Source organism: Chenopodium album, chromosome 1 (genome assembly GCF_948465745.1).
Source record: "Chenopodium album chromosome 1, dcCheAlbu1.1, whole genome shotgun sequence".
Taxonomy (NCBI): Eukaryota; Viridiplantae; Streptophyta; class Magnoliopsida; order Caryophyllales; family Amaranthaceae; genus Chenopodium; species Chenopodium album.
This window is the reverse complement of record NC_137834.1, coordinates 81,285,252-81,307,099: the sequence shown is the minus strand read 5'-3', so window position 1 is coordinate 81,307,099 and position 21,848 is coordinate 81,285,252. Positions and strand designations below refer to the sequence as shown.

General features: G+C 33.5%; 1 protein-coding gene across 1 annotated transcript; it reads right to left on the bottom strand.

Annotated features, from left to right (window-relative positions):
- Positions 1 to 9,312: 9,312 nt before the first annotated feature.
- Positions 9,313 to 11,420, bottom strand: LOC145613253 (cytochrome P450 CYP736A12-like). Its single transcript, XM_081668361.1, has 2 exons — positions 10,680 to 11,420; positions 9,313 to 10,224 (listed from the first exon to the last, which is right to left on the bottom strand). Exons 1-2 carry the CDS (start codon positions 11,391 to 11,393, stop codon positions 9,406 to 9,408), a joined length of 1,533 nt encoding a protein of 510 aa, XP_081524487.1. The 5' UTR covers positions 11,394 to 11,420; the 3' UTR covers positions 9,313 to 9,405.
- Between the last annotated feature and the right edge of the window lie 10,428 nt (positions 11,421 to 21,848).

The following is a 21,848-nucleotide window of genomic DNA, read 5'->3' as shown; positions in this document are numbered from 1 at the left end:
TATAATAGGTTGTAACTTGGTGTTTGCCCTATTATAGTGGAAGTTTTTGTGTTTGAAATCCCTAAGGTAGGGTCGAGGTTTTACTTCTAGTTGGGCACTAGAAGGTTTCCTCGTAAAATCCTGTGTGCTTTTCAAGTTCCTATTTTGTTATGTTTTATATTTGCAAAATTAGTAATTAGGAACTCATCTACAATTCACCCCCCCTCTTGTAGTGTTCATCTCAATTAACAATTGGTATCAGAGCACGGTTCTCACGTGCAAGCAGATAATTTTGCTGAGTAAGTTCCTGGAGAGATGAATTACAAGGAGAAACTTGAAGAAGGGTACTCTACCAAACGTCCACCTATGTTCAACGGTAAGTTTTATGCCTACTGGAAGAACAGGATGGAGATATTCATTAAGGCCGAAAATTACCAGGTTTGGCGTGTAATTGAAACTGGTGATTTTGAAATAACTCAAACCAATGACAAGCATGAGGTAGTTCCTAAACCTATTTCTGATTATGATAAAGAAGATTATCAGAAACTTGAAATGAATGCTTTAGCTATAAAGTATCTACACTGTGGACTTGGACCCCATGAACATAATCGTATCATGGGATGCAAGTCTGCCAAACAGATTTGGGATTTGCTGCAGGTAACTCATGAAGGTACAAACGAGGTAAAACGTTCTAAAATAGATTTATTGATGTCTAGATATGAAAGGTTTGAAATGCAATATAAAGAAACCATAGAAGAGATGTTTACTAGATTCAATGATATTATTAATAAACTGAACTCCCTTGGCAGGCATATTCCTATTGATGAACAGACAAGGAAGATCTTAAGAAGCCTACCATAAGATGAACACTGGAGATCCAAGGTCACTACTATGCAGGAAGCTAAGGACTTCACTAAGTTCAACATGGAACAACTAGCTGGATCATTGATGACTCATGAACTTCATCTGAGTTCCAATACTGAAAGTTTCAGAAATAAATGTTTTGCACTCAAGGCTCAAGACTCAGAAGAATCAGAAGTTGATGAGGAAGAGATGGCTATGCTAGTGAGGAAATTTAAGAAGATGATGAACAATAGGAAGTTTGACAGAAACAAGAAGTACACAAGTTCCAGAAACACAACATGTTTCAGGTGCGGATCAAAGGATCACTTTATCAAAGATTGTCCTGTTCAGGATGGAGAGAAAGGAAAGACTAAAGGCAAGGAGCAATCCAAAGAGCCAAGAGTCTATAAGCCTTACTTCACCAAGGACAATGTTAAGAAAGCCATGTTGGCTGCTTGGGGAGATACAGATTCAGAAGAAGAAGAGGAGGACCAACCATCAGAAGAAACCGCTCATTTATGTCTAATGGCAAAAACTGATGAAGCTGCCAAACTAAAGGAGCTTGAGGCTGAGGTATGGTTCTCTTACAACCAATTAAAACATCTGTCTAAAGAGAATATAATAAATACTGTTTTGGAAATTCAAGAAGATTTAAAGGAATTGCATAGATCCAAACAGCAAAGTGATAAAGCTTTAGTAACTTACAAAGAGAACAGTGAATGGGTTGATAACATGAAGTTTGATATTCAATACAGGTTCTTCAGTCTGTTTGATGATAATAAAATTTTAAAAGAGACCATTGAGAACTTAAAACAAGATAACATACTCTTGAATGTGGAATTGTCTTTGTTAAAACTTAGTGTTGATACTCCTAACTCTGAAGTTCCTCCACCTACTGATTATCCGAATTTTGAAAAATTAAAACATGATTTGGAAGAGTTAAAAACGAATAAGGCACGTCTTGAGGGGGAACTTGAGAGAGCTAGGAAAGGTAAGCAACCAATAGAGTATAGAGTTCCTGAGTGGATCACTAAGGCTCAAACTAAGAATACTGAAGGTTTAGGTTTTAAAAAGAAGTTCCAGAAAGAAAAGAAGTATGTCAACTTGCCTAGTAGCATTGTTTGTTATTTCTGTGGCAATACAGGGCATAAGCAAGCTAAGTGTCCTAAGAAAGAACAAAGCACTCAGAAGAATATCAAACATGTAGAACAAATCTGGGTAAAGAAAAATGAATCAACCCATGTTACACAGGAACCCAAGGAAACCTGGGTTCCTGACTCTAACGCTTAATTCTTCTTGCAGGTTCCAGTGAGGGGGAACAACACTTGGTACCTCGACAGTGGTTGTTTTAAGCACATGACTGGAGATAAAACTAGATTTCTCTCACTGGAAGCCTACTATGGTGGAACTGTGACCTTTGGTGACAATATGAAAGGTGATATAATTGATATTGGCAAGATAGGAAGGTCACGTTCCCATGCTATTGATAATGTATTTTTAGTCGAGGGCCTCAAGCACAATTTGTTAAGTATTTCACAGTTTTGTGACAAAGGTAACTCTGTCAGCTTTACTACAAATAAGTGTAGAATCATCCACAATGACACTGGGAACATTATTTTAGAAGGAACTCGTAAAGGGAACACATATGTTGTGGATCTTAACGAGGTTCCTAACAGCAGTTTAACATGTCTTAGTGTTATTGAGGATGATCCTCTTTTATGGCACAAAAGATTTGGCCATGCAAGCTTTTCTTTACTTGATAAACTAAGATCTAAGAACTTAGTGGAAGGACTTCCTTGCATTAAGTTCCTGTATGACAAAGTGTGTGAAGCTTGTGCTAAAGGTAAACAGACCCGAATTTCTTTCAAGTCCAAAAAGATGGTAAGTACCAAAAGACCTTTGGAACTCATTCATATGGATCTTTGTGGTCCAATGAGAATCCAAAGTAGAGGTGGTAAGAAATATGTAATGGTTATTGTTGATGATTTTTCAAGGTTCACTTGGGTTTTCTTTCTTGTAAGTAAGGATGAAACGTTTGATGAGTTTGTTGCTTTTGTTAAGAAAGAACAGAGAAGAACATGTAATCAGTTGATACATCTTAGATCTGACCATGGAACAGAATTTGAGAATTCAAAATTTGATGAATTTTGTGCTGAGTATGGTATGGATCACAATTTCTCTGCCCCAAGAACTCCACAACAAAATGGAGTAGTGGAACGCAAAAATAGGAGTCTTGAAGACATGGCAAGGACAATGCTAATATCAAGCAGGCTGCCTAGGAACTTCTGGGCTGAGGCAGTGAACACATCATGTTATATACTCAACAGAGTATCTGTTAAGGCCATCACTAACAAAACTCCTTATGAACTTATGAAAGGGAGAAAACCTAATATCTCTTACTTTAGATCTTTTGGTTGCAAATGTTTTGTTCACAATAATGGTAAAAGGAACTTGGGAAAGTTTGATGAACGTAGTGATGAGGTTGTATTCCTAGGATATGCCTCAAATAGTAAAGCTTATAGAGTTTATAACAAAAGAACAATGTGTGTTGAGGAGTCTGTACATATTATATTTGATGAGACTGAAAATTTGGTTGATGTACAGGATTGTGATGATGATTTCGAGATTGGACTTGTGCGTAAGCAGAATCTAGATGAGGAACTAGCATCACTGTAGAAGCAGCAGGGTGAAATTGCAGAAGCAACGAATACTGAAGCAAATGCTGAACCAGAGTTGGAGAATGCACCAGGAACTCCACTTCAAGAACAGACTGAAAATCATAATGAAGGTCAAAATGTGGAAACTCCTGAAGAAGTTCAACCTGAGATCCAGAATCAAGTTCCTATTGAAGAACCAGTCAACAATAATGAAGAGAGATTGTATCCAATCAAAGATTTCACTCCAAGGCCTTGGAAACACCAGAAATCTCATCCAGTTGATGCAATCATGAGTGACATAACAAAAGGAACTCAAACCAGATCTCAGCTTAGGAACTTCTGTGCATTCAATGCTTTTCTTTCTTCCATGGAACCTAAAAATTATGTTGAGGCTTTGACTGACGCTGACTGGATTAATGCTATGCAAGCTGAACTAAATGAATTCAAAAGAAAAAAAGTTTGGCATCTGGAACCTCGACCTAAAGATAAGAAGTCCATTGGACTAAAATGGGTATTCAGAAATAAACTAGATGAACATGGTATTATTGTCAGGAACAAAGCAAGACTAGTTGTACAAGGTTTCAACCAGCAAGAAGGAATAGACTATGAAGAAACATTTGCACCTGTAGCCAGGTTAGAAGCTATTCGTTTACTTATTGCTTTTGCTGCTTATATGGGTTTTAGGCTGTACCAGATGGATGTCAAATGTGCATTCTTAAATGGATACTTAAATGAGGAAGTCTATGTGGAACAGCCTCCTGGATTTGAAAATCCAGAGTTCCCAAACCATTTCTATAAGCTTGACAAGGCTCTTTATGGGTTAAAGCAAGCTCCTAGAGCATGGTATGAAAGATTATCTAAGTTCCTTTTGGCTAATGGTTTTAAACGTGGTAAAATTGATAAAACATTGTTTTTAAAGTCAAATGGAACTTATATCTTAGTTGTACAAATTTATGTTAATTTTATTTGGTGCAACTAACGAATCTCTGTGCAAGTATTTTGCTGACCTTATGAGTGGAGAATTTGAAATGAGCATGACTGGAGAATTAAATTTCTTTCTTGGTTTGCAAATTAAGCAAACTGAAGAGGGAATTATGATTCATCAGCAAAAATATATTAAGGAACTGATCAAGAAATACAGGTTGGAAAATGCCAAAACCAACAATACTCCTATGGGAATTGCTACTAGATTGGATGAAGATCCATCTGGAACTTGCATTGATCAATCTATGTATCGAGGTATGATAGGCTCACTACTTTATCTAACAGCTAGTAGACTTGACATATCTTTTAGTGTAGGTCTGTGTGCCAGGTTCCAAGCAAATCCAAAGGAGTCTCACTTGACAGCAGTAAAAAGAATCCTTAGATACTTGAAAGGAACTGACGATTTGAGTCTCTTCTATCACAAAAGTGATTCTTTTGATTTAAATAGTTTTACAGATGCTGACTATGCAGGTGATTTGGTAAATAGGAAAAGCACTTCAGGTATGGTACAATTTTTAGGACCTTGTTTAGTTTCTTGGGGTTCCAAGAAGCAAAAACAGTCGCTTTATCTACGGCAGAAGCTGAATATGTGGCTGCAGCAGCATGTTGCTCACAAGTTCTATGGATAAAACAACAGGTCAGAGATTTTGGTATTATTTTTAAATGTATACCTATTTACTGTGACAATACAAGTGCTATATGTATTTCTAAAGATCCAGTTCAGCACTCAAAGGTAAAACATATCCACATTAGGCATCACTTTCTAAAAGATAATGTGGAGCAAGGGAATATTAAGCTAGAATTTTGTCAAACTGAAAATCAAATTGTAGATATTCTAACCAAGCCCTTGAATAGAGAAAGATTTGAGAAATTGAGACTGGAACTTGGAATGATCAAGCTGAAGTACTAGCCTCTGAAGTTCCAAGATAAGGCAAAGTCAAAAATTTTGTAAATAGAGAAAAAAGAACTTCTACCACAAACTTGGTGTGATAAACATAGCTAAAGTGTCACCGTTGTTAACTGCCAAAGGTAAGTTCATTAAATTGCTCAACGGTATAAGTTATTAAATTTGTACATTGCATATATGTAGAAAGCGTGTTCCAATTGTGTTTTATAGAAACTTCATTCAAGATTAATTGAATTTGAAAATTTAAAATTTTTGAAAGATTCATCCAGTTTTCAATTTTGAAAAATTAATTGAATTTGTTCAATTAATGACTGAACAGTGAAAACCTCCTAAATTCCCTCACACCGCTTCATTTATTATAAAAGCAAACTTTCACCCACTTCTTTCACCTCACTGTCACATCAATTTACTCCCTTTCAGTAAAACTTTTAAAAACCCCTTAAAAACCCTTCCTAAAGCTTCAATGGTGATCATCGCTGAATTTGTCTCCTCAGAAGAATCTCAAAGCCCTGAAAACACAATTCAAGAAGAATCATCTCCCTTATCCATGGTGAACTACAAAGCATCCTCTACCTCAAACAAACCTTCTGAAAACCCTAGAAAATCTCCCCCAAAACCAAAGGAAGTAGACAGTAAGAGCAATCAAGGGGATTCCTCTGTTTTAAATATTCTTCAACGGCTAAAAGAGTGGAGAGAGAAGAAACAAAGTGAAAAATCGCTTGAAGAGCAAATCGAGGAAGTTGATGATTTTGCTCAAGAGAAAAATTCAGAAGAAACAAAGGAGGAGAACAAAGAAGAAGAAGAAATGAGTGAGGGAGAAGAGGAAGAAAAAGAAGAGGAGAACAATTCAGAAAAAGGAAGAATCTGACAAGGAAGATGAAGGAGAGGAAGTAACTGATCAAGCGGAACTTGAATCAATGGCAGGAAGGTACGTAGTAGGACATCGTATTGATGCAGTATGGTGTAGGAAAGCAAGATTTTTAGAGTTTCTTGATTTAATTAAATTTCAAGGTTGGGAATTTCTGTTGACTAGGGTTTCAACAAATTATTTGTATCCTGCTGCTATGAATGAATTTTGCCAAAATTTTCAGGCAAAATTGGGAATAATATCGAGCATTGTTAATGGTGTAAAAATTGAATTGAACCTCGAAACCCTAGGTAAAATACTAAAAGCACCTACTGAGGGTTATGATACTTACCTAAAGGGAAAGGGTAGTATCAATGTAGGTAATTTCTTGGCTGGAGATATAGTTGAGGAATTAGGAGGTCAGAGGGGAAAGAAGGTCATGAGTCACAATGATCTTAGCCCTCTAAACAAGCTGCTGTTTAATTTGGTGAAAAAGACCATTCTACCTAGGACTGCTAAGAAGGGGGAGGCATGTTTAATGGATATGGCAGTAATCTTCTGCATCTCAAAGAAGATTAAGGTGAACTTTCCTTCCTTGATGTATCAGCATTTAGCACACTGTGTTCACAGTAGAACAAAAGTAGGGTATGGAGCCATTTTGTCTACTGTTTTTGAAAATGCAGGAGTAGTGTTAAAAGGAAGATATGGGGCTTTGGATGAAAAGCCAGAAAATGTGATTAATAAGGAAACCCTTGCTGGATTAAGTCTGGAATTAGTGCAAGGAAAAATTCAAAAATTAGAGAAAGGAGAGAAAAAGAAAGAGAAAGTGACAGGGAAGAGGAAGGAAAAGGCTATGTCAGAGCAGCCTGTAAGGAAGAGTAGGAGGATTTCTGCCAGTGGTGTTCCTCAAACTAGTATGGAACAACCACTGGAGTTGGATGTTGAGGAGAATATCCTTGATGGGCAAGTTGCTGAGTTGGCTGACAGAATGGAGAGGGTAGAGAGTCAAATGAAGGACTCTGCTGGAAAGCTTCATGTGCTGACGCTGGAAAAGTTGGTCCAGGAGCAGGGGAAGGAGTTGAAGGAACTCAAGAGGTTGATGCTCAAACAGACCAAGGACCTTCAAGAACAGAAGGAGTTTCAAGAGAAAGAACTTCACAAGGCTCTACAGGAACAAAAGGAGGAGTTCCTGGTGAAACTCAAGGGTATTGAAGAAAATTTGGAGGCCTCTGCACAGCAGACAAAGGAGGACTTCAACAAGATTCTAGAGTTCCTTGAAACCTAGCCTACCCTATCTCAAAATCAGCCTAGCCTATTTTCACTGTCTTAGTTATGAACAAATTTAATTTCTGTTTTTAGTATTTGAACAATTAATTTTGATTGTAAATTTTTTAATTGTTCATCTGGATGTTAAATATTTTAGTTTTTGAAATGAAAAGTTGGAACTTTGCTTATACTTGTGTGTTTATGTATATTTTGAATACTTATGCTGAAAAGTAGATCTTACTTGAGGTTGTTTAGCAGCGCTGCCTTTAGTTTCCCACACTCGATGAATTGCTTGTGGGGCTGTAGGTAGATGTTTAATAAACTTGAAAATACAGGACTTTTTGATAATGCCAAAAGGGGGAAAAAAGAAGAAGCAAACATGGAGGCTGAAGTTGTTCTGGGTTCCAGTTGAGAAAGTATCATAACTTTCTCAAGATATGATGCTAATAGTTTAGTCTACTTAGTTTACTTAGTTTACTTATTTTTGTTTTTGCTTTTGGTTTCTGTTTTATTTTGTTGTGTGTTTATTTTCTGTCAATAATTTAAAAAATACAAAAATACGACCTTTTATTTTGTTTTAACTTTCTCAAGAGTTTGCTTAAGTTTGTCATCATCAAAAAGGGGGAAATTGTTGATGTTTAAAGTTTTTGATGATGAGGAACTTAAGTTACAGCAAACTCATCTCTTAAAGGCTTTTCAAGTGTTTGTTTAGCTTAGGTGAAATTGATCTTGGAGATGGAAGAAGTAACTGAAGCTGAGAAGACTTGAAGGGGATCTTTATCAAGAAAGTTATTCAAAATAGAAGAAGAGTTCCCTAACAGGAACTGAGTTCCCTCACAGGAACGTTCCTTCACAGGAACTTGAAGATTGCTGACTAAGATCTTTGGAGGAACTTAGTAAGCGTGGAGCCCAAGTAAATCTACCAGAACAAAAGCACAGCGCAGCAATGTTTTAGTTAAGATTTTATCTTCTAGATTCATTGTTAAATATGTTAAGTAGGATATGCATGAAATTTATTAGAAGCTTGACAATTTGTTTGGCAAATAAATTAAAATCGGAAAAGATAAAAGATAGAAATAGAAAAAGATTTTCTTTAAATATTTATCTTTTAAAATCAGTTTGTTAAAAAGATATTATGCTTTTTAACTCAATATTTCTATCTTATTTTCTGAAAAGATTTTCTTCAAAAAGATTTACTTAAAAACCGTGTTTTAAGATAAGTTAAGTTTTACTTATTTATCTTTGTGAAAACCTACTTTCTGTACAAGTAATACTTGTATAAATAGTAGAGAATAATAGGAGTTTAGGTTTTTGTGAGTTTTATGCGTGAAGAATTTACAGAGCTATAATCGTGTAAGTTTGCCAAGCTTATTATATTGTCATATTAGTTTCGGGTTTCATGCATAGCTTGCCTATCATATACTAGGTGTTTGTACTGGTAATTGGTTGGGATTATTTGGGTGAGAGAGTACTTTTATCATTGCATACAGAGAGAGCTTCTGGTGAGAAGGGGAAGATTTGTACTTAGGGAGTACGAGAGAGTTTGTGTGTGGGACTCAGACTGGGTAGAACAGTGCATTGTTCTGTAGCAAGTTCATTCAGGAACTTGTGAGTAGAGGCTTAATTATAATAGGTTGTAACTTGGTGTTTGCCCTATTATAGTGGAAGTTTTTGTGTTTGAAATCCCTAAGGTAGGGTCGAGGTTTTACTTCTAGTTGGGCACTAGAAGGTTTCCTCGTAAAATCCTGTGTGCTTTGCAAGTTCCTATTTTGTTATGTTTTATATTTGCAAAATTAGTAATTAGGAACTCATCTACAATTCACCCCCCCTCTTGTAGTGTTCATCTCAATTAACACAACTATATAAGAAGTGCCAGAACTTTTTTTCTGAAAAAAAAAGGTACCAAAGCTTTAAACAAAGACTCAGACATTAAGGCGGTATTTAGGAATAAGTGCCAAGTTATTTGCCATGGACATGACAAGGCCAAACTTCTCTTGCATGACTAAATTGTTGAAAGATGTATTATCAGGCATGTACCAATCAAAGGAATGCACCAATGTAGACAATATTAGCTTAACATTTAGTAGACCAAGCTGCGTATCAGGACATCTCCTTCGACCAAAACCAAAGGGTGCAAGGCGAAAATCTTGTCCACTAATTATATCAACGTCGTTAACCAAAAATCTTTCAGGATGAAATTCTTCATAATTATCTGACCATATAGTTGGATCTCTACCAATTGCCCATGTATTTAGGAAAATCTGTGAGCCTTTGGGAATATAGTACCCATCAAATGTAATTTCTTGCATGGCTTCATGTGGAGCAAAAATGATTGGATATAGGCGAAAGATTTCTTTGATAACTAGGTCCAAGTATTTGAACTTTGGCACATCTTTCTCCTCCACCATTTTATTTTTTCCTACAACACTTTCTATCTCTTGTTGCAATTTTCTCATTTTCTCTGGATGCTTTAATAGAGATGCTAGTGCCCACTTAACTATGTTGGTAGCACTATCAATTGCTGGCACAACTAGGTCTATTAAAATGGCTTTTATACCATCCCTCTGAATGTCATATGATGCCTTTGTATTGTCGTTGTTGTTCATCAATGACAACATTACATCTACCAAATCTCTATGAGTTCGTTGCTCCTTTTTTGCTTCATCTTCATGGTTGCAGATGATTTTCTCCAAGACATCATCCACAATCTTCATAAGTTTTTTAATGCGCCTTTTCAGTCCCTGATAATTCCATAATAGTTTATATAGTTAATGCCCCAAATTGTGCTTGATTTATTTAACTTGTATAGGAAAACATGCATGGGCATCCACTTATTATAACACTAGCAATAATTAAAATATGATTTGATTTATAATTAGCATTATTTATAAAAAGCACTACTATTTCTAATGCATTAATTAATTGTTTCCGAATGTGTAAGATTATTTCAATATAACAATTGTCGTGTTATCATAGTAGAATTTAACCATTTTCTTAGTTTAGAGACTACATGTATTTTAAATTAACCAGTAAAACATTAAATGCATCTAGTGTGTTTGACCTAACTAGCAAGAACTGAATTTGGATTAGCCCAAAGGATGAACCGGAAAAGGGGAAAAAAAAAATAATAAATAAATAAAAAAAAAAAAAAAAAAGAGAGAGAGAGAGAGAGAGAGAGACAATGCTTGAAACAAACCTGAGGATCAAATGGTGCAAGGAAAGGCAAAAAGTCAGCAATATTTAGGGTTCCTGACAGTCTCAAAGCCTCAAGGACAGTAGCTCTAAGAGCCAAATCATTCTTCGGAGCGCCATACAACATTCTATATATCAACTCCTCGAGGACACCACCAACACTAGCGCCAATATCTACGGCTTGATCAGCTGCCGAAGCAGCCTTCAATGAAGTCATTAGTTTACCTAATTCCTCCTCCCTCAACCATGCGAATGACTTAATTTTTGAAGCACTCATAAGCTCCATGACACATAATTTTCTTGCATTTTTCCAATATGAACTATATGGTGTGAAAATGATTCCCTTAGAATTATATGAAAGGTCATGAGAAACCTCGGACATAGGCCTCTTTGCACAAAGCACATCGTGATTCCTAAGAAGGCGCTCTGCCATTTGTGGCGAGGAGATCACAATGACGTGCTTGGAGCCAAGCTTTAAGTGCATGATGGGTCCGTATTTTTTGGCTAAGTTTTGAAAGCTACGATGAGGGAGGCTTCCTACTAATTGAAGATGTCCTATGATGGGTAATTTTGGTGGGCTAGGAGGTAATTTTGGTGTATTCAATGATTTTGATAAGGGCATAATCGTAATTTTTTTCTTCAGTAGTTGTATAAGTGATCTCCATGAAGCCATTAGGCCAAGGAGAAATGCAACGATGGTAATACCAAGGGACAACATTATTATTGTTGTTAAACTAACAAGAGTTTTTTTTTAAAAAAATTTTTTAGAGTGAATGAACAAGAATGTATAATAGAGAAGACCCCTACTAAGTGAAGAACTGAAGAATGTATATATATAGTCAAAAAAATCTAGTGCAACGCGTGATGAACTTTTGGTAAATAGATGGTATATTATATAATTTCAACACAAGTTATATAAAACAATGGTCCCAATATAAACACTAGATGCAATCAATGTTTTAAATAATTTAAACACTAGTTATATAATACAATGGTCCCAATATAAACACTAGATACATCAATTTATACTTTTAACTCAATTTATAAGTGATATAACACTCAAGATAAAGCCAATTAACCAATTTGATAGATAAAAAGACCCCCTTCAAATAAATAATACCCTTCAAATCGTACGGAAAACTAACCCATTGTGTCATTTGTCTTCTTTGTTAGACTTACCCCAAGTGAAAAAGTAGAGTGTTGAAAAGTCTACAACGTTGTATAACTATCTAAGCATGTGCAAATTTTTATACGAGTAGAATTTGTAGTGGGGACCTTATCAGTCCTTGACATATGAACAAGAAAACCTGTCGTTAACGAGATTGCTACATAAAAACCAATTATCAGTACAAGAGAGCGGGGGAGGGGTGAAGCATCCAACTTCGGAATGATATTTGCGGACGTTATTTGGACCTTATCTTTATATTGTGATATACAAGTAATGCGAAAAGGAAGAAATATGGAGTAATAAGATTTTTAGTATTCGTAATATTAAAGCTTAATCATATTCTTAATTAATTAAGTAGTATTACATAACATTTTTTATATACTTTACTACTACACCTTCATATTTTAATTAAAATTATAATGGTTGTATTTCATTCCCTTCCCTAAATATAAGGCTAAACTTAACAAACTTCTTTCAATAAAAAAAATAAAATAAAAAATAACAAACTTTATAGTGGGAAAATTTTTAATGATGTAATGTCAAGTGTACTTTAGGGATACTTATGGGAAATACTTTAGTATATAGTATATAATATAAATTTTATGCTCTCTCTCCTCCAATACTTTCCACTAGTTTTGCTTTTTACAATTTTTTATTCTTCCATCTACCCCACTACCTCCATATTTTATTACTTTCTCTAATTTCTCCTAAAACTCCGCGCATGGAGAAATGGAGCAAGTATTTAAAAACGGAGGAAGTAAGGATTAAGGAGTGTTCAAGATAGAAATGTGTACATAAATGATAAATATAATATTATATCACTAATATATAAAGTCGATTTTGTAGCCAGGTCACAAGACAATGACACTCGGCAATCCAGGATTTCGCCAAGTGCCGTGCCATGTAGGCGAGAAATTGGTATTATTGTGACACATATGATGCTAAATAATCGAATTTTGGATAGATTTTTTAAGATAAAAATGTTGTATAAATATTCATTATCGATACACTTACTTATATAATCTATATACAAAATTAAACATAACTTTTAATAAAAATTTAATAACTCGGTTCTATTTCCATCCTAAAATTCGTTTTAAAAACTTCTTTAAAATAAGATCCATTTATAATATATGTAAAATAATAGAGAATTAGTAAAAATAAGTTTAAATCGGTAAAAATACATTCAGTTTAATTAAAAATAATTTAAGTATGGTATTGCATGTCTAAATATCCTGCATTATCAAAAGTGAATACATTTAACCGTATATGACATTCAAGCCAAAAGGTTTATTCTAAAATTCAATAAACAAACGGGGCACGATACTAGTTTATGTATAAATGGGAGTTTATTTCGAGTTTTAGAGAGCCATGTAGGATAAAAAAAAATTACCGTGCCATATAGGATTACAAATTTTAGTGATAGCCAATCAAATAAGAGATTTTTAATTCATTTAGAATTAAATAATTCAAATGTCACATAAGCAAAATTGGCGAATATGATTTTAAAGTTTATATTATTTTTATCTTGTGAAATTAGAAATTTTATCTAATCTTTCAAAAAAAAAAAAGAAATTTTATCTAAAAATATAACGAATGAGAGGAAATTCACAATTTATTTTAAAAATTAAAATATTAAATAATGGTGTGTTACGTAACACAAATAAAATAAAAAACAAGATTCTTTCACATAATTATATTAGATTTGTTTTTAAAAAATACAAATAAATCGTACATCACATAGGTTTCATCTAGTATAATATTGTGAGAATACTATCATACAATGAATTATTTATTATGTAATACTAGGAGTCTAGTTTAAGAAATAGAATGAAATATAAACATATTATTGTGATATTATATTATGATAATATTTTGGAGAATATCTTGTGAAAAGATTAAATGTGAGCTATTGTGATATATTTTGATTATTAAAATATTTAGGAATATTAGGGTTAGATAATTCTATACTCCATACTTTGCAATGTGGCTAAATATTGTGAATGGGAAAAATACGAAGAGAAATATTTTTCAAAAATTTTACATGGTACCAAAAGCCTAGGGTGATGAAAAACATTGAGAGTTTATGTGGGAGAATGAGAGAACCTTCAATAGTTAAACACAAAAGTTCATGTGGGAGGAGCAAATGAAAAAGACAAAAAAACCTTAATTACGAGAGTTTATGTGGGAGAATAAGAGAACCTTAAACACGAAAGTTTACATGGGAGGAGCAAATGAAAAAGGAAAAAAAACCTTAATTACGAGAGTTCATGCAAGATGAGATGATGAAAAACACGAGAATTCGTGTGATAGATAGAATGTGATAAACTTTAAACACTGGAGATCGTGTGAGAGAGGAGAAGGAAAAAAAATATGATGGGTTTAAAAGAAAAGGTGTTCTCATTGTATTGGTATATTTGCAAGTTCAAAAAGAATTGAAAATTTCATAGTACACTCGACCCGGTTAAAATTGATGCTTTACTTTGCTGTATCATCCTAATTTAAAAAAAAGTTTCAAATCAATCTATTCTTCAATTCAAGGAATTTTTCTTGATCATTTCCATTTTATTAGCTTCCAAAATCAAAATCCCAGCATTCTTCCATTATCAATCTATCAATAACTATATACTAAAAGACACACCAGTTATGATACGTGTCATCGCCTGGTGTGTCCTTAAATATATTTTTATTTTATTTTATTGGAGAAAATATTATTTTAAGTAAATTTTAATGAGGTAAAAAAAAGTTGACTAAAATTTAAATAACCTTAATTGTAAAAAATAATTATTTAAATCTTTAATTATAGAAAGAATAAAATACAATAACTTCCTTAGGAAAAATATCATTTACGTATTAGATTATCAACATAGAATTTTTATTACTTATTTTTGTTAAGCAAATTAACTTGATATTTATGTAAGAACATCAATCAATAAATATATACTACCTCCGATTTTTATTATTTGCAACTTTGGAATATTTATATCTCATAAATAATACCCCAAAGTTGCAAATAATAAAAATCGGAGGTAGTAATATATTGATTGATAACTATTAACTATCACAAAGTTTCATATGTGGTAGGCCACACTGTGCGGCCAGCCACAATTTTTTTTAATTGTTTTTCTCTCTCTTCTCTCTCCTCATTCTCTCACCTCTTTTCTTCTTTTTCAAGACAGAACCTTCATCTCATTTTCTCGGAGAACATAAAGTTCGCAACCGTCGTCAATAGTCGTCTTCGTGGTTCATTCCTCGGAGGTGGTGGCTTCGCTAAGAGGGTAGTGGTGGTTTGGTTACTCCGTCGCCGGAAACGAAGAAGAGATTTAGCCGGAAGCCTTTCGAGAATGTTATATTCAAGCTCAAAAGGAAGGCGTCTAGTACTGCAATAAGATGTTACTGTATTCTTCTTCTTAGAGGCTTAATTTTTGTAAATAATTTGAGGAAGATTTGTGAACATGATGTCATGATGATGATGCGCTTTTAGAAGTTTTGTCGCCAACCATAATTTGTCAAATTAAAGAACAGATAGAAACTTGGAAATAGATAAAACTGTGATTATTAAGCTTAATACAATATCAATTTCATGGGGTTAGATGATGATGGTGGTGTTCTGGGTGGGTGGTAGTTTTCCGTCGGTGGTGGGTTAGGGTTACTAGACCCGGTCAAGGGTTACTAGGTCGGGGGTTACTTAAAGGGTTACTTAAGTGGAGTTACGTACTTAAGGGGTTATTAGATGAGTTAAAGGGTTACTTAGGTGGGGTTACATAAGGGTTACTAGATGAGTTAGTTACTGAAGGGGTTAATTAAGTGGGGTTACTAGAGGGATTACTTGGGGGGTTACTTAAGTGGGGTTACTAAAGGGTTAGTTGGGGGGTTACTTGAGGGGTTACTAGAAGGGTTACTTAAGTGAGGTAACTAAAGTGGTTACTTTGGGGGTTACTAGAGGGGTTACTTGAAGGGTTACAAGAGGGGTTACTTAAGTGGGGTTACTTGAAGGGTTACGGTTACTGATGTGGCACCTTGCCGCACCGTGCGGTCAGCTGCATCAGAAACGTGCTGATTAATTATTATATAAATATTACCAAAATATAATTTAAAATATATTGATATCTAATTAGAGTTCATATCAGTAGAAAAATTAGTTGAATAAATAATACATTGTCGGAATGATAGGTTTAGACAGCCTTAAAATGATATGTAATAATATTATCGTAGGTTGCACAGTTTTGATTGAAATATTACAGTGATTTTAATAGTGTGTACAAAGAAAATTTATTCTTAAAGTTAGTACATAACTTTTAAAATTTTCATTTAGTTAACAAGAAAAATTACACTTTAACAATACAACACCGAAATACTTAAAATAACCATATGCTCAAATGCTTAACTTTAAAGTACATATTTAGCTAATTGATTTTTTCATGACTATGTTTTATTTTAGTAAATGTTTCAGCAATTTATTTCACACTAATTTTTGACAATTTTTTTTATTGATTAAAATAGTTGTAAATTAATAATTATACTGCAAATTATCGTGCATGACACGGAACCTAAATTAATTTAAAATATTTTAGAGTGAAAAAATGACACGGAACCTAAATTAATCAATCAATTACATTATACTAAAGGCGAAACTTAGAGAACACTTGGCAAAATATTATAAAAATTTTTGCCTCCAAAACCACTAACTAAAAAAAAACTTATTGTATTTAAATTATGACTTTTAGTTTGTATATAAAATCTAAAATAAATGTCCTTAAATATCAATTTGCCCATTGTAACTATTACATGTTTAATTAATTTCTTTCACAATATTTCATACTTTTTACAACTAAGTCTATTTATAATATTTATATCCATTATTTTTGGTAAAATTTATTGTCATTAAATTATTTAACAACCGTGAATTGCACGGGGTTTAATCTAGTTTAAAATATTTTAGAGTGAAAAAATAATAGAGAAGTTTAGAGAGGGAGCATGCTAGCTAATTGAAAAGAACACGCTGATAATTGAGAAAGAACATTATATCAATAACAAGAACATGCTAGTTTTGCAGCAAAAAACAAGAACATGCAAGTTAATTGAAAAGAACATGTCGTACAATTGAGAAAAAAACACGCTAATTGAGAAAGAACCTATTAAATCAATAAAAAAAAACATGCTGGCTAATTGAAAAGAACATGTCATACAGTTGAAAAATAAACACGTTGATTATATAAATCAAACGATCATAATATCTTCTTGTTTTCTTCTCGAACCACAATATTGTCTTCTTGAATTTGTTCTTCACGAACCATAGTTGGTTCATTATTTTGATTAAAAATAAAAACGAAATTCGAAAAAAAAAAAAACAAAATTAGACGCTTTAATTATAAAATTATGGATAAAAAAAGCTGTGGATGTAAAATTTTTTTAATTACCTTTCATTTGAATCAGCCATATACTCAAGATTCAAGGTTGGATTGAACGAATTTAAAATTATACTAGGGTTCTTGGCTGCTGAATTTTTTTAGAAATAGAGAAAATAATTTGAATAGCGAAAGAAAATGATATTTTGGGAAATCATATTTAACAAATGTTTTTTTTTTTAATTACTATGGAACATGATGGGTTACTTTCCGAAATTCAGTAATACCTACTCCTTTTTACTTACTTTGAGAGCAATTGTGCGGTAAGATTAGATTAATTTTCCTTATTAAATAAGATTTTTTTTTTTGTTGTTTAAAATTTAAATGGTAAGAAAAAATTAAAGGTGAATAAAAAAAAAATTAAAGGGCATTTTTTTTTACCATAAACTTCTTTTAAGTAGCTCATATACTAAAATATTTCTCAAATAAACAAGCTTGGCTGGCAGTAGTCTTAGAATGGGCGACCTCCTAAGACGTTTCCTAGTGTGCGTATGAGTGATATCTAGGTTGTTAAGATAGTTAAGAATATTAGGATTAGATATTCCTATTGTCTATATGAGAAAAATTCAATGAAAAAAGGAAAAAATATCCCCAAAATTTAACAGTTTCAATTATTCATATTGCAAGATCTCAGCAAGCTCCAATGTATATCGATGTAATGTACTTCAAAGCAAAGTTGCTTTACCCAATACACCATACACGTAGAGCTACATACAAGTGATACAACCGGGTATAACTTCTACACTTTTATTTTTTTTTATTTTTTACGAGAGCTTCTAAATTAGGGTGTTGAAAAGTCTACAAATTAAAGTATGAAAATAAAATAATACTCTTTCTATTTTTAAATACTTGGTACATTCTGCATACGCGGAATTTTAGGAGAACTTGGAGAAAGATTAAAATATGGAGGTAGTGAGGTAGGTGAGAGAATAAAAAAAATTGTAAAAAGCAAAACTAGTTGAGAGAATTGTAGGACAAAGGATATAAAATTAATAAAATATGATTTACGTTGGGTTCATTATTTGAAAAAAATGAATTAAATATTATAAAAGTTTTTCAAATAAGGATATGAAGCAAATATTTAAAAAACGACCGAAAATGAAAAATGGAACAAGTATATTAAAAACGGGGGAGTAGGAAAGTCGAAACTTCCCACTTGGAAAATGTCGTTTGTGAACTTTATTTGGATAAGGTACTTAGCGTCACATATTCAAATCTATTGTGTTTGCCTAGCTCTAAAGTTACCTTTCTAACATCAACATAGGTTATGGTTGTCTCCAAAGCTATTTTTCACCATCACATTATTCATGGTTGTCTTAAAAATTACCATTTTAGCATCACATCGATTATGGTTGCCTCTAAATAAAATTTTAGCATCACATAATTTATGGTTGCCTCTAAATAAAATTTTAGCAACCCATAATTTATGATTGCCTTTAAAATTACATCTTAACTAGATCTTTTTTTTTTTTATTTTTTTTTTATTTAGCAAATGCTTTAACTAGATTTTAGCTTATTGCCTATAAAAAATGACTTTCAGTGACACATAAAATTAGGGTTGCATCTAAAGATTGTTAGTTTCTACGGCCCTGATGACTATGATTGTATTTGAATGTATCTTTTAGAGTTTTAGGGTCTGTTCTCATACGTTGAAATTCAGTTCAGTTGAGTTCAGTTCAGCTCAACTCAGTTCAGTTCAGTTCAGTTCAGTTCAACTCCTAATTTCCTTCTCTTACAAAATATTTAATTTAGTTCAGTTCAGTTCAGCTCAGCTCAGTTCAGTTCAATTCAGTTCAGTTCAGTTCAGTGCAGTTCAGTTCAGTTAATGAGAACGGACCCTTAGTATCACACAAATTCATATTACCTCTCGAGACTTTTTAGTTTTAACATAACATTGATTATGGCTACATCCAAAAATACTTTTGAGCAACATTAATCAATGAATGACTTAAAAAATAATCTTACACATTGGGACTTTGGGAGTCTTTAATTTGAGTAGCTTTTTCACTTAAAATCTTAAACACACCAACTCACTCTAAAAATGGACATGTGTGGCACTAGGTTAAATCATTATCCTTTCCCACTTTTCAAGAAAGTAAAAAACAATGCGCAGTCATATAATATAGGGAAATTCTACATTATACCCCTGAGGTATTGACTATTTCATGTTGTACCCCTCCCTTTAAAAAGTTCCACGCTGTAACCTCAAGGTACCAAAAGTGATTAAGTTGTACTCCTGCCGTTATCCCTCCGTTACATGTTGCCGTTAGTGGGGCCCACTTTACACCTATTTATTTTTTTCTCGATTTTCGTGCTAAAAAAATTACCCATTAAAGGTTTTAGGGGTCATTTAGGTCTAAAGGTCCAAATTGAGCTCGGATTTTGCAAAAAAGTAACGTAAAAGCCCCGTTTCATGAATTCTAAATTTTACTATGAGAATTGAAATTCACAAAACGAGGCTTTTACGTTACTTTTTTGCAAAATCCGAGCTCAATTTGGATCATTTTGGGCTAAAATGACTCCTTAAACCTTTAATGGGACATTTTTAGCACAAAAATCCAGAAAAATAAATAAATAGGTGTAAAGTGGGCCCCGAAGAATATAAAATAGACATTAGATGTTGAACAAAGAATATAAAATTAATAAAATATGATTTACGTTGGGTTCATTATTTGAAAAAAATGAATTAAATATTATAAAAGTTTTCCAAATAAGGATATGAAGCAAATATTTAAAAAACGACCGAAAATAAAAAATGGAACAAGTATATTAAAAACGGAGGGAGTAGGAAAGTCGAAACTTCCCACTTGGAAAATGTCGTTTGTGAACTTTATTTGGATAAGGTACTTAGCGTCACATATTCAAATCTATTGTGTTTGCCTAGCTCTAAAGTTACCTTTTTAACATCAACATAGGTTATGGTTGTCTCCAAAGCTATTTTTCACCATCACATTATTCATGGTTGTCTTAAAAATTACCATTTTAGCATCACATCGATTATGGTTGCCTCTAAATAAAATTTTAGCATCACATCTATTGTGTTTGCCAACTGGGTATCCGATAATGATGAAGTTAGCTCCACTAGTGGCTATATCTTCACCCTTGGGGGTGGAGCCGTATCCTGGAAATCTTGTAAGCAATCTTGTACTGTTATGTCTACTATGGAATCTGAGTTTATTGCTCTTTAATTGGCAGGTCACGAGGCAAAATGGTTGAGGAACATGCTTGTAGATATTCCACTGTGGGGGAAGCCAGCTCCTTTATTAGTTGCACTTCATTGTGATTCGCAAGCTGCGATTGCTGTCGCGCACAACCATGCTTATAATGGGAAGAAGAAACACATTCGCCTAAGGCATAAAGCCGCCAGAAATTTATTGTCTCAAGGGGTGATATCACTGGACTATGTTAAGTCCGAAAAGAACATTGCGGATCCATTAACTAAAGGCCTATGTAAAAAAATAGTTTTGGAAACATCGGAAGAGATGGGGATAAATCCTGTTGTATGAATTGTGAAGTAATGAACTCCTACTTACTATGAGTTCATAGGGGAATATTATGTAATAATTCGGAAGCACAATTTTTATTTTATTTGTCCATCGATGTTTGGTTTGTGCTTAGCTACAAATGAGAAGGAGGTTGAGCATACGTCTCTTAATGAACCCATATCCATATTTTTGGAGGTGTGTTGTAGCTCACGCTTGATGATGTTCACCAACTTAGGTGTGGAAGTGTAGCCGCTTCCTGTGAGTATTTCGTGGGCTTATACTCTAGAGCACCTATACTACTAAAATTCGGTCAAATTGCGACCGGTTTTTTACGACTGTCATAAAAACGGTCACTAAAGAGGGAATCTGCGACCGGTTTTTAAACGGTCGCGTAGAATTGCGACCGTTTTTGGTCCAAAAAACAGTCGCAAGAGTATTTGAACAATTTTCTTTTAAAAAAATACATGTTTAAAATAATTGTAAAATAATTTATCCTATTACGACCGTTAGAAACGGTCGCAAATTGCACAAAATTGCGACCGTTTTAGAAACGTCGCAAATTGTACAAAATTGCGACCGTTTGTAAAACGGTCGCAAGTTGCACAAAATTGAGACTGATAATTGTCATTTATGTTGCTATTTTTAGGAGTTTTCTAGTTATTTTTTTATATTTTTTCTATCTTTTTACTTGGTTTTAATAACGTTTTACTACATTTGTCATGTTTGTGTGTGAAATGTCGTTATTTCTCAATTTTGGTTTTTCTTGCATATTTTGGTGGCTTATGACATTAGATTAAACTTTATTGGTTTAATTTTATGTTTAGGAACACTTGGATAAGTTCATTGCTCAAGATTGAAGAAATATAAAACATAAAAGAACAAGTAATGAAGAAATGTGCACTTGATTTGCAAATATCATACTTCAAACGCCTATATCTTTTTATCTACAAAACATTTTGGGGCGAATCCAATTGGAGATGAAAGCTTATCTCGAGAGCTTTCCAACGACAGGTCATATGCCCAATTCCGATGTAAAACGTTGGAGATATGCTCATTTGAAGCTGAGTAGTTTGCCCAGCCTGTGAGGAGCGGGCGCGCACCTGTAAGGAGCG